General features: G+C 37.1%; 1 protein-coding gene across 1 annotated transcript in view; it reads right to left on the bottom strand.

The window, feature by feature from the left end:
* Positions 1-860: 860 nt before the first annotated feature.
* LOC123770088 (glucose dehydrogenase [FAD, quinone]-like) overlaps positions 861-14,129 on the bottom strand; it is a 24,720-nt gene continuing 11,451 nt past the window's right edge. The window contains exons 9-13 of the mRNA XM_045761762.2: positions 12,908-13,068; positions 10,757-10,934; positions 9,828-9,901; positions 6,815-6,966; positions 861-1,029 (exon numbers count right to left, since the gene is read on the bottom strand). Of these exons, the coding sequence (XP_045617718.2) occupies positions 888-1,029; positions 6,815-6,966; positions 9,828-9,901; positions 10,757-10,934; positions 12,908-13,068 (707 nt within the window). The 3' untranslated portion in view covers positions 861-887. The remainder of the gene's footprint in view (positions 1,030-6,814; positions 6,967-9,827; positions 9,902-10,756; positions 10,935-12,907; positions 13,069-14,129) is intronic.

Below are 14,129 nucleotides of genomic sequence, written 5' to 3'. Positions count from 1 at the left end.
TAGGTTCTCAGTTATATTGGTGTACCTCTAATGACCCCATAGACGCCGCTGTTCAAGTGGACGTTTGCGCCTATATCATCTCCCAAAGGGCGTATTCCCTACTTGGCATTCTACTCTGTCCTTCATAATATAATCCCCCAGCTGTTGAAGATTTATTATCTATTAATAAATAACAAATTGCGTAGGTTGCCACCTGTCACTGCAACATGGAGTAGGAACCTTGTAACCTATCTATTAGATAGGTTACAAGGTTGCACAAAAAGGAACTCATGGTCACTCAGTGGAACAGAGATCTGCACCATACCGTCAGACCTGAGTTGTTCCGCTACCCGTGCGCACCTACTCGCTGAGTGCCCTGATTTTTTAGAATTATCGGGAATTTTGCTTTCCAAACGTGCCTTCTGAGGCATATGCGGATTCAAAAGGCACATTGGAAAAATTATCAGTGAATTTCGAGGAAAAAAATATCCTCGGTGAAGTAAATTTTGTAACAGATGGTGGCATTTTGTGATTAAAATGACCTACTTGGGTAATTATTATTCGATTTCAATACTTATGACCTCGTAGTACGGTAGGTAGACTTTCGCTGAGGGAGACTGCAAGCCATGTCGACTTAAGATTGTATCATTCTTACTCAAGGCTAAGAGAGCAACTCTTATCGCCCCATCAAGTGAATAAGAACATGAGCAGTGGAATGCACACGCAATTTATATATGCATAAATGCCATCCCCCAAGCTGAGATGACTGAAAATGTTCTTTCATTTCGTGGGCTTTCTATCTCATAATGTTCCTAAGATAATTTACCAAGAATTAAGAAAATAATAATTAACACCCGGAGGCATTAAAACAGCAACACAGAATAAATTTAGATTTATTGAAAATATAGTTATTTGGTAGTTGTCCAGTGTGTGTTGATGATGTGAGCGGCAGCCTCAGCAATCATGATGGTGGGAGCGTTGGTGTTGCCCGTGGTGACGAAGGGCATAATGGAGGCGTCCACCACCCGCAGCCTCGACACGCCTCGTACCCTGCGTCAGTGGGGAGACACTTTACCCACTATCATTACAAACATTCACGTTCATACACCTAAGGTACTGTGTACCCCGTACCCTGCGTCAGTGGGAAGAATCTTTACCTACTATCATTACAAACACCCACGTTCCAACCCGTTCTCGCACTTATAGTCAATATTTGGCTTATGAATAAGTGCATATGTGACATACTAATTTATTGTGAATATTTGAGTTTACCTTGAAAAGCTGAATAGAAAACACCGACCTAACCTAACCTGCTTAGTATGTTAAGATATTACAATTGTACTTAACCAATACCTATATTGATATTACAGTTTTATAAAAGAAAACGAAAATATTTAAATAAATTTTAAAATAACTTAGGATATTGTCAAATGTTGTATAAAATCTCTATTGTTTAATAAAACTGAGAGGAAGAGTTAGTGCCTTGGAAAAAAACATGACTTGGAATATGTCACATATATACTTATTTATAAGCGAAATATTGAATATAAGCAATAAGTCATATATGTACTGTCTTGTGGTTGCACGTTCATACACCTAAGGCACTCTACACCACCAGTTATAATAGTTTAAGGCATTTCAATTAAAATAACATCGATGAAATTATGTGAGTCTTTTAACAGTTATATAAAATACTAGTACTGCATGTATAAGAGAGAGATTTTGAGTGGAAAAATATCTATATCCCTAAAAGATAATGTCTTTCGTTTGGGGCTAGTTTCACCCAACTATTAAGGATGAATGATACAGGTGTGGGAAGCAGTATGTGTCCTGTCTTATGCTGCTCAAGTCGGGCACATTGCCTCTCTTTTAAGAAATATTGACTCCGACAGTGACACCCAGCATTTTTTTATGATTTTAAGAGTTAAAAAAGTTTCCGTTTTGTACTATTCAAGAGGACAGTATCCTCCTGCTAGTAGTTTGGTGTTCTATCCTCTTGTATAGTATTTATGCTATTGAAATACACTGAGATTTCTCGTATCCTCTTGCATAGATGGCATGCTTAAAAATAGAACAATAGCTAAAGAACATAGTTAGTTCTAGACCTAAATAACCAGTCATTGGCATATTGTATGTTATCTTAGGCCTAATTTAGTACTGTACGTATGTGCTATATTAGGCTTAGGAATGTTCAGGTTTGGTTTTTGGCTAAATTTATTTCGCGCTTTTTACAAAATTAATAGCACATGAACCTTGCTGGCTGCAACAGTCCATTTTTGTACGTTGACGCAAATGGTTGCTATAAGTACTCTCAGTTCTATAGGATTGCAAAAGTACTCTCAGCATATAGGATTGCATAAGTATAGAACTGCATAAGTACTCTGTTCTATAGGATTTCATAAGTACTCTCAGTTCTATGGGATTGCATAAGTACTCTCAGTTCTATAGGATTGCATAAGTATTCTCAGTTCTATAGCATTGCATAAGTATTCTCAGTTCAATAGGATTGCATACGTACTCTCAGTTCTATAGGATTGCATAAGTACTCAGTTCTATAGGATTGCATAAGTATTCTCTGTTCTATAGCATTGCATACGTACTCTCAGTTCTATAGGATTGCATAAGTACTCTCAGTTCTATAGGATAGGTTGAGAGCTGCAAGCTCTTACAACAATGATTACTGGATCCTGATTAGTTTTGGACAATTATGTCAAGGGTCAGACGATAAAATGCAATTAGCCAATGTTTTAGGTTTCATTTGAAGTCATGCTATAATTCATGTCGGTAATTTCATGTTAATGTCCTTGTGAATCTAGCTCATATTTAGATTTAGATATCAAACATTTTCTTGATCAAATTTTATAGAACATTTTATACATTTAATTATTAATTTTTTACATTTCAGACATTAATATTCGAATATCAAAGCCGTCCTTTTAACTAATTTATATAAAATTTCATGTGAGAATGTTTCCCATTCTTATTTGTTTTAATACATGTAAATACATGGCATACATTTCTCTAATTTACTAAATCGTTATGTATGTATGTATGTATACGGTATTATACACCAAAGAGCTGACTTGATAAACGTCTCCAACAAGGGATAAATATATATATATATATATATATACACCCAAATCACGGAACTATTTACTCTACCCACCATGAGAGTAAGGACAAGACAAGAACATATCGATGCCAACACAGAAGACAATGTCCAACATAACAGGCCAATTACACTGGATTAATCTTTGTGTTTAGATAGGAGATGCCTCGTATGGGCCAATAAGCCTTCTGCAGCCCCTATGTTTATCCCTTATGTATCCCCCCATGTTTTTCACCTTCATTGTATTATCACCTGACCTAATGCGGGTATAAAATCAACTAGTATTGTAAGATTGTTCACTTGAGAATGAACCATGGAGGTTCGAAACGTCGTGCAAATTATACAAATAAGTTTAATACACTCTATAGTAAATCACTTCTTTTCTTCACCTTAAAAGTACGAAAATGAGTTTTGGAGAACTCCTATTCCAATTAAGCCCTGATGCTAAGAAAATAGTTAGAGGGATAGAAGCCCTAAACCAGAAAATAATAAATACAGAATATGCGGTCATATTCAATGAAACATGTTTGAAAGAAAACCTGCTGCCAGTATACACCAATATATATATATATATATATATATATATATATATATATATATATATATATATATATATATATATATATATATATATATATATTTACACTGAGATTGTTGTTGCCGGAGGCGGCAAGTTTGTTGTTCACCCGATACTCTTCCTGTGAGCGGTAGCGCAAAAACGAGTATAGAGGGCAAAAAAGGTCTTTATTTAAACCTCAACGGAGATTATTACATTAACAATTATGTCTATCCTGCACACCTTATAATTATTATATCAGGTGGTTTCAGAGATTGTTCCATTTCAATAGCTATGAATTAACAGTTAATTATTATACATTAATGGTAGGTCTTTTCGCTAATTCCTAACTGTTTTAGCTGTGGTGGTATTACAGGGTAATAAGAAAGCTGCTGGTAATTATTATTAGTCTTCACACTACACTGCTTGTTTCCTAACCTCATGTCATATATCTACAGGAAGCGAAACATGGATACAGTGTAAGGATTTCAGATATTTTATCGTTAGTAATAATATGCTTTGCTATTTCATGCAACGTGAGTTTAGATTTATCTCTAAATAGATCAATTTCATCACAGTCTAAGATGTAATGCTCTAGTGTGTGTCCCTGTCTTAGTCTGCATACTTTACTTCATCCATATCCCTATACTAGCCCAACTGCTATATATACTTGTAGCCAAGTCTTATTCGAGCTGTGACAACGTCTGTTAGTCTGCTGATTTTGTTACTTGCCCCCATACACGTGTTTTACTTCACACATTTCATTGTGAGGACCAATGTACTTGCTAGTTCCAGTTTGCACTCTTTATTTTCTTTAAAATAATGCAAGAGTTCTCGTCTACAGACATTTTTAAGGTATGCAGACGATGAGTCACAATAACGTGGCTGAAATATGTTGACCAGACCACATACTAGAATGTGAAGGGACGACGACGTTTCGGTCCGTCCTGGAACATTCTCAAGTCGATTGTGAAAGGTCCAGGATGGACCGAAACGTCGTCGTCCCTCCACTTTCTAGTGTGTGGTCTGGTCAACTTTTAAGGTACTTATTTCATAACACAAGCGCAGGCGATGAGTCACAATAATGTAGCTAAAGTATGTTGACCAGACCACACACTAGAAAGTGAAGGGACGACGACGTTTCGGTCCGTCCTGGGCCATTCTCAAGTCGAATCTTCATAACACAAGATTCCGTTCAACATTGTCTTTATATTTACGGCAATCTTAGCAAGGGCGCCAACTTTATCATCTTCCTACAGGCCAATGTGAGAGGGGACTCCATAACATTTTGATGTTTACCTCCTTATTAAGTATGCGTATATATCTGTGTCTGGCTTCGGAGACAAGCACGTTATTACTTGACTGTAAACTATATAATGCTAGTAGTGAGGAAAGGGAGTCTGAAATAATTATGCTGTCTACATTAGTGTTGTCAATAATTTTGAGTGCTACCAGTATTGCTACCAGTTCAACTTGCATGGTGGATGCCCAGTTACAAATCTTTACAGCCTTTCCAATTGTGCTGCCATTGGGTTGACGAACAAAAATAACATTTCATGCCCATGCTGTATCTGTATTGAGTAATCCGTCAGTGTATATGGTCCGTGTAATGTTCATTTTAGTTTGTAGATTGTCATTGTATACGCATTCAAGGGGTACTTAATTTAGCAGCAAGCTGAGCATGAGGCTTGTGTGTGATTAGTTTCTCGGTGGGATATGTTGGCGTCAGGATATCAAAAGGCACTATCTGCGAAAGTGCAAGGCACTGCTGCACTTTCATCTTTACATACATCGTGCAGTCCCACCATTTTAATGTGAGTGGTTGTTTTTTGAATCCATTTAGGCTCACTAGTTCCATTGCGTATGTGTTCTAACAGTTCAACTTACACAATGTTGTTTTTGTTATCATGCAGAAGCTTTAGTCCCATCATAAGATTAATTTTAAATATTCTATCTTGAATGCTATATATATTTCTTTCCTCATATTGAGAACTTTGCTGGTTATAGGACAGCCAAATATAATTCATTTTGCATTTTTTCCGGTCTATCAATACTTTTGCCACTATGCAGAACTAAAGCTGGTGCATGATAGTGTATCAGAGACCTTATATGTTAAGTACATCATTGTTGCGGTTCTAATATTAACACCGTAATGAGGACTGTACCCCAACTACAGTTCTGAGAGCCTTGAGTTTGTCTTTGCATTGTTAATATAATTTTTTGACTGCAGTTAAGATACAGAGGAATGATACGCCAAGGTATTTTTTGTAAGAGGATACAGTCTATTGGTATGTTATTCATTTTTAGTTTTGATGTCCACTTTTGGTTTTGCCAATTTGACTGTTATATACCTTTAGTTTTTGCAGCGTTGATTACAAGACCAAGGCTCTCACAAGCTGTATGTATATAATTTAAGATTATTTGCATTTCGCGGTGGGTTTTAGTATGCACAAGGTTGTCATCTGCATAGCTAATAGTGATTTTGTAGGACCAGCTGGGAATGATTTTATTTGGGCATGGAATTAGAATATTGAACAATGTGGGACTTAGTACTCCACCTTGTGGGGTGCATAGTTGCATTAATTTAGTTTCACTTTTGTAGCCTTGGAACAGCGCAGAGGACACGCGGTTGGAAAGACAATCTCATATCCATTGTAACAACTGACTACCTGTATCCGTTCTAGCTAATTCATACAGGGTCACGTCCTTGTTAGTAATATCGAAGGCGTTTTTAAATCAAGAAATATTGTGTACTTGTGCCTTCTGTCTTTATGAACAGTGAAAAAGATTGTGATACAGTTATGAACACTATTACGTTGTGTGAAACCATATACTGAGAGTTTACTAGTAAAGTTTAGTCCTGGACTATGTCCAGGACTAAACTTTAATTGCTGGTTGGTCAGTAATTGCTGTTGGCTTAATCACCTTCCATAGGTTGATAGGCGTTAAGCCCAATGCCAACCTAAACACCTCCAACGGATACCAAACTAACTGGGTTGTAATTCATACATAAGACTGTTTACAAAGACGTTTGACCGTTTACTTTGGAAGCTTGGTCAAAGACCGAATCATAGGTTTTTCGGAACCACTTTGAGGTAACGTCAAGGTAAGGCAAATCGTGTTGGGCATTTCCACTATCGCATTCTTGTAATACTACAGGAGAAACTTACCTTAGATTGTGGTCTACAACACCAAGAGGGTCCGAGAGAGGCGCCATCTTGCAGGTACCAGCCAGGTGGAAAGTGGTGGTGGCCATGTGACGAATGTAACACTCCCAGTAGGACTCGCTCCCATACACCAGCTCCCTACACTCCGGCAGAACCTTTGATGCGGGTATTAAGACAATGTGAATTGTTCGAATCTTTGGTATTTATAGTTTAGTTCATTTATTAGACACCCCCATACCGATGGATTGTTTTAAGCGTAGGTTAGTTATGTATTTGAATTGGGGTCGCTATAGTGTTAAAAATAGAGTTAAAACTAATATTGAAATTTGATCAAACCTAACCTACCTAGCCTAACGTCAGTAATTTATGTTCTATATATAATAATATTAATTCAAATAAACTAATTTGAAAATGAATATTTGAAAGTAGCGAAAATCACTGCCTGTTAGTCAATTCGGGCCATCGGGCCTTGCATACTAGGCCAAGTAGTGCATTATGGCTATTTGGTACGATATATATATATATATATATATATATATATATATATATATATATATATATATATATATATATATATATATATATATATATATATATATATATTATTAAATATGACCGAAAAAGTAAGATTAATAATTCTAACACGAATTTTCTCAATCTTTCGTACATTTCTTTTCACTGCTGGTGGTAATTCAAAAATCAATTCTCCAAAATTCATTTTTATTTATATATATTTCTTTTGGATGAATTTTGGAGAATTGATTTTTGAATTACCACCAGCAGTGAAAAGAAATGTACGAAAGATTGAGAAAATTCGTGTTAGAATTATTAATCTTACTTTTTCGGTCATATTTAATAATATATGTCTCCAGGAAAGACTGCTACCAAAATATACTAATATATATATATATATATATATATATATATATATATATATATATATATATATATATATATATATATATATATATATGTCGTACCTAGTAGCCAGAACGCACTTTTTGGCCTACTATTCAAGGCCCGATTTGCCTAATAAGCCAAGTTTTCCTGAATTAATATATATTCTCTAATTTTTTTCTTATGAAATGATAAATCTACCCTTTTCATTATGTATGAGGTCAATTTTTCTTTATTGGAGTTAAAATTAACGTAGATATTTGACCGAACCTAACCAACCCTACCTAACCTAACCTAACCTATCTTTATAGGTTAGGTTAGGTTAGGTAGCCGAAAAAGTTAGGTTAGGTTAGGTTAGGTAGGTTAGGTAGTCGAAAAACAATTAATTCATGAAAACTTGGCTTATTAGGCAAATCGGGCCTTGCATAGTAGGCTGAGAAGTGCGTTCTGGCTACTAGGTACGACATATATATATATATATATATATATATATATATATATATATATATATATATATATATATATATATATATATATATATATATATATATATATATATATATAATATAGTGGCAATCTACACTAGGCATCTTCGGGTAAAATTTTCCCAAAAATTTTACAATATATAAAAAATTGATTGAGCTTGGCAACCCACTCCAGTCCTTATCTAACAGGGCTGGTTAGGATACATAGGCACTGAATTCTCTCGTAAAACGAAGGTTAGAATCGTACATATCTTTAGTTTCGGCTGTTAGGTTCAGTTGGATTAGGTAAGGTTAGTTTGGGGTTAGGTTTGGTTAGGTTAGGTTAGTTTGGGTTAGGTGAGGTTGGATTTAGTTAGGTATGTTTTAAAAATCATTGACTAACCGTCTTGTGTACAATGTGACTTCAAGTTCAAGTATGTTTATTGAGACAAGAAAGAAATACATCTCAAAGGGATAGAGTAGCTATTTCTACCTTGTAACTGCCTAGCGACTCAATATTAAATGACGTGTTTCTTCCAGTGAGATTGTTTTTCCAGCATTTTACACACTGGTGAACATATGGGGAGTATTCATAGATTATAAACGACCCCCAATATAGTGCCTACGGTCCATAGAGAGTGTGGGAAAGCGGACAGAAAATGACGAAATAACACCATGAACAATCATAGCTCTCAATCAAAGCATCAATATTACAGCATTCTGATTTGTACTGTTACGTCCCATTATTAAGGATGTGTTGATTACATTAAAAATGCGACTTGATGAGCGAGAAGACCTTTTGCTCTGTATAAAACATGCTACGTGACTTGGGTTGTTGATTCGAGGTGCGGTCAAATTATATACAAGGCGAATATATATATATGTCGTACCTAGTAGCCAGAACGCACCTCTCGGCCTACTATGCAAGGCCCGATTTGCCTAATAAGCCAAGTTTTCCTGAATTATATATTTTCTCTAATCTTTTTCTTATGAAATGATAAAGCTACCCATTTCATTACGTATGAGGTCATTTTTTTTTATTGGAGTTAAAATTAACGTAGATGTATGACCGAACCTAACCAACCCTACCTAACCTAACCTAACCTATCTTTATAGGTTAGGTTTGGTTAGGTAGTCGAAAAATAATTAATTCATGAAAACTTGGCTTATTAGGCAAATCGGGCCTTGCATAGTAGGCAGAGAAGTGCGTTCTGGCTACTAGGTACGACATTATATATATTATACACGAATTTTCTCAATATTTCTTATGTTTTTCTTCACTGTCGGTGGTAATAAAAATATCAATTCTCCAAAATTCCTTTCTTAGAATTAGTTAGAATTATTAATCTTACCTTTTCGGTCATATTCAACAACATATGTTTACAAGAAAGACTGCTACCAAAATATACTAATAAATATATATATATATATATATATATATATATATATATATATATATATATATATATATATATATATATATATATATATATATATATATATAAAATATATATTGTTACCTTAGGAGTAGGCTTGGTTGGTTTGGGTTAGATTAGGAGGTTAGGTTGGGTAAGGTTAGATTAGGTTTTGCTCTAATTAAATTCATTGGCGAACCCTCTTAGGTACGATGTGACTTGAAATCATCGAGTGCTCACCTTATCATAGAACTTTGCTCTAAGGTGGCGAGTGAAGGCAGGCGTGTTTCCCAGTGCCAATGTGAAATTTATTCCTGGAAAGAGAAATTAGGAAAGTGTGGTTGTTATATTTTTATCCCGAGGAATTAATCGATGTGTTATGTTCCGAGATATGTGGATCATTTGCGGAAGTAGGCATATTTTTTTTAGGGGGGGGGGGATGGAATACGGTTAAATTGTACACAAGAAAGTTCGACGAAGCTCATTTTCTGATTGTTAAAAACTGTATAATATTGATAGGATGTATTAGGTTAGACTAGGCTGTGTTAGGCTCGGTTGAGTTGGTTTGGGTTAGGTACGTTTTAATGTCCGTTGACGAACCATTTTCTGTTGGATGTAACTAGTATCCTGAAGGAAGGATTTGAAAAGAGGCAATTCTTGCCAGTAGAACCAAATTTATTAAACATATGACAGCCAATCTTCCAAATAAAAGTACTTATGGGAACTATTTGGTCTAGCGTACGAAAATAGACTGTTGGACCAAAAACTTTACGCTTTATATTGCAGAATTAGCTCAAATGGCGTACTTAAAAAAAAAAATGGACACATAACTAAAGAACCTATAACCTAACCTGTTCTATGCCAAAATAAGCAATCCTAGGGCTAATATAAGATATCAAGCCTAACATAGAATATATGTAGGTGTTATACTGGGCCTTGGGATGATTAGTATTTTGTTCGTGCCCTCTATCAAAATGATAAAACATAATAACCTAACAAAACATTGTTGGCGGCACCATTTTATTTTTGTACGTTCAACTAAGTATTCAATTTCTTTATTATGCACCCCATACCCATCCCGTGAGCTAAGTAGTTGATGTAAATACTATCCTTTTTCAGGGATGGGTTGACAATTGAAGAATGAAAACAAAATAATGAACTACACTTACCTTTAACCAGCATGGCTACGTCATGTGGATGGCTGAGGAAGTTAGGGTCAATGTTAGGAGGTTCTCTTGGGTCCCGGGACCTGAGGGTGACTGTCCCCCGACTCTTGGGGTGGACCAGGGTCGGTCTCATGCTGAAGGCTGCCTTGCCGTATATACTCTTGAAATACTCCTTAAATTTCTGGAAATTTTTAATTAGAAGAGAATAGAAAACATTAGAATTGCCAATGGGGTTTTTCCCCCGTCCTCTTACAAGTAGCGTCGCTTTTCGCTCGTATGCGCTACGGCTAAAAATTGGCGTATTAGGAAATGGAAATTCATTTTCCAAGTGAAATGGACCCACAACAACAAGTTTTGGGTCCTCTGCTAGGTTAGGAGGGCAGCAGGTTCTCCTAAGGTTTCAAAAGGTCATGAAAACTGTTAATTTAAAGTGTCCTCCCTTAACCTAACAGCCTAAGCCAGAAGACCCAAAACAGAAAACAGGACAGTACGTCGCTTTCGCGAGCCGCTTTCAATTTCTAGTACGGCAATTTTTAGCCTTAGTGCGCATACGAGCGAAAAAGACCTTATTGTGTAAGGACGGGTTGAGGTTAGGAGAGGAGAGGACACTTTAAATTAAACGCTTTCTTGACGTTTTGAGGGGCACCGCTCCTGTGCCAGGTAAGTCCACTACGGGCTCACCATAGCCCGTGCTACTTGCACCGCTCCTGTGCCAGGTAAGTCCACTACGGGCTCACCATAGCCCGTGCTACTTGCACCGCTCCTGTGCCAGGTAAGTCCACTACGGGCTCACCATAGCCCGTGCTACTTGCACCGCTCCTGTGCCAGGTAAGTCCACTACGGGCTCACCATAGCCCGTGCTACTTGCACCGCTCCTGTGCCAGGTAAGTCCACTACGGGCTCACCATAGCCCGTGCTACTTGCACCGCTCCTGTGCCAGGTAAGTCCACTACGGCCTCACCATAGCCCGTGCTACTTGCACCGCTCCTGTGCCAGGTAAGTCCACTACGGGCTCACCATAGCCCTTGCTACTTGCCCCGCTCCTGTGCCAGGTAAGTTACGGGCTCACCATAGCCCGTTCTACTTGGAACTTGTTCCGAGTAGCTGAATCTATAACAACATGACGTTTTGAAACGGGTGGACGGGCTGTGTGGTAGCCTTGATGTCCCTCTGGAGGGTGAACCTGTACCTCTTTCAACAACCATGGCGGCATTGTTTACATTTATTAAACAGTTTATGAGCCCCGAGACAATGCGAAGTTGTTATAACAATAATAACCTTGGGCTGTGAAATCTCGAAACTCGTCAACTGTGTGATAAGGATCAAGCCGTCGTGATCTTGGAGCGATGAACAGGTTTCGTAAGTGAATATTTATAGGCTTGATGAATCCTTATCCTGAGCAAATGTACAGTACTTACGATAGGCGCTGTCGAACACTTAACACGTCGAAGTACTAATTGGAATGTAAAGTATTCGTAAAGCTAGACCGTAAAAGTGTATTCTGAGCCCGAGACATTCAAACCGTCCTCACCCAAATTTTAACAGCAGTTGCTGTTGGGTACATAACCAACATGATCGGATTGGAATAAATAGGATGACACATTGCCGAAGCTACTTCTTCCCTTACTAATTTTGCCATATAACGTTGCCTACAAGTAGAAGGTTGGCCAAAATGTGGCCTGCCTTCATATATCTTCACAAGGAGTCACTCAGAACCACGTAGTACATGGGTCAGATCAATTCTGACATGCACAAAAGCAAGCTGGAGAGTGTCCAAAGGTGCGCTACCTGACTGGTTCCAGGATAGTGACGAACACAATATAGTCATCCTTTTAGTTCCATGACATTTGAATAGTACTGTAGCGTGATAGGCGAAGCGTTTTGTCGCGCAAAATATAAAACAGATTTTGATGCGCGGCTGAAAATCCAGTTTTTTTTTATTATTATTATTTTCTACCACAGACGTGGCCACACATTTACAATGCTAACTAGCATATATACATTTTCTTCTGTCCTCCATGGACAGGGTGAGAGATTTGTCAAACATACAGTTCAGAGATTTATTGAACAACCACAGAAGGTGGTCGTAGTGCTTTTAAAATGTTAGGCTCAGCTACATTGAAAATCCAGGTGACAGCTGAAGGATATACTCACTTGCCTATCCAGTCCCCAGACCGCGGGGTAGAGGGCGCCGCTGTCCGCCGTGGTGGCGACGCTGCTCAAGAACAGCTGGATATCCGGCTGGTCCGGCTCGCCCTCATCACCAACCTTCACCCAGGCGTTGACCAGCTCGGCATTCACTGTTGTCAGAGGACCTGCCGACCAGTCAAGAAACATAATTGCTGCACCAGGATTTACTAACGGCTGGAAGTAGAGTAGACCTAACAGACTTTTTTGTCTTTTAGCACTAATCTAAAAGATTTAGATTAGGAAGGCTGAGGGATTTTTCTGGAATTAGTGACTTATTATCAGTTCAGGCCTCCTAAAATGAAAGTACTTATAGTAACTATATGGTCGATAGTACAAAAAAGTCGGGATTGACCAATATCAAGTTGACTTTCGTATTACTGAATTTGAACAAACCGGAAAAGTTATATCTATGTTACTAATAAAACCTATAACCTAACCATTTTTGGCCTAATAAACGCCATCTGAGGGTACATATATGTGCTATAGCAGCTATACTAAGCCTCAGTATTTAAGTTTGATTCATTAACTTTATTTTTTCCGGACTGTCCAAAAAAGTTTAAAAATTCGTTTATGACAACATATTTGTACGAAGGAGGACCTATTTGTTACCTATCGTACGTTACGGCTCGTGATCCTACAGCAGCCAAACTTTAATAAGTCTAGGGATACGACACAACTGCTGTTCTCAATAGCGAATCACCAGTATAACCCCTTAATGGGTAATGAGCATAAAATAGAATCTTCATAGAACTGAAGAATAAAGACTAAGCATATATATATCATTTTATATTCAATAAATCTCAAAAGCAAACAGATGATTATATGGTCACAATATATATCACATTAAAAATATCACTGTAACTTCCAGACATTAAATCAATATTAATATATGTATATGGCTAGAACAAAAGAATGACTTAACTCCAAGATGATATCTCCCTGGTTTCTGCTCAGCTACTGAACTACAATATGCGAGTCAAAAAACACATTGCCTTGCCCCGCGAATAAATTGCCAAAGTTACAATATTTATTATTTCAACAATGGAGCACTACATTGTGACAAGAGTAATCTTAAACTAACTTAATGAATAATTAGTACATATTGATATAGACAAACAAAGCAATTGTTTCTTTACATAGTAATTAAAATATGCATACAGAATAGCATAATGGCATGCACACCCCA

Source organism: Procambarus clarkii, chromosome 14, assembly GCF_040958095.1.
Source record: "Procambarus clarkii isolate CNS0578487 chromosome 14, FALCON_Pclarkii_2.0, whole genome shotgun sequence".
NCBI lineage: Eukaryota > Metazoa > Arthropoda > Malacostraca > Decapoda > Cambaridae > Procambarus > Procambarus clarkii.
This window is presented reverse-complemented; position numbering and strand designations above follow the sequence as displayed.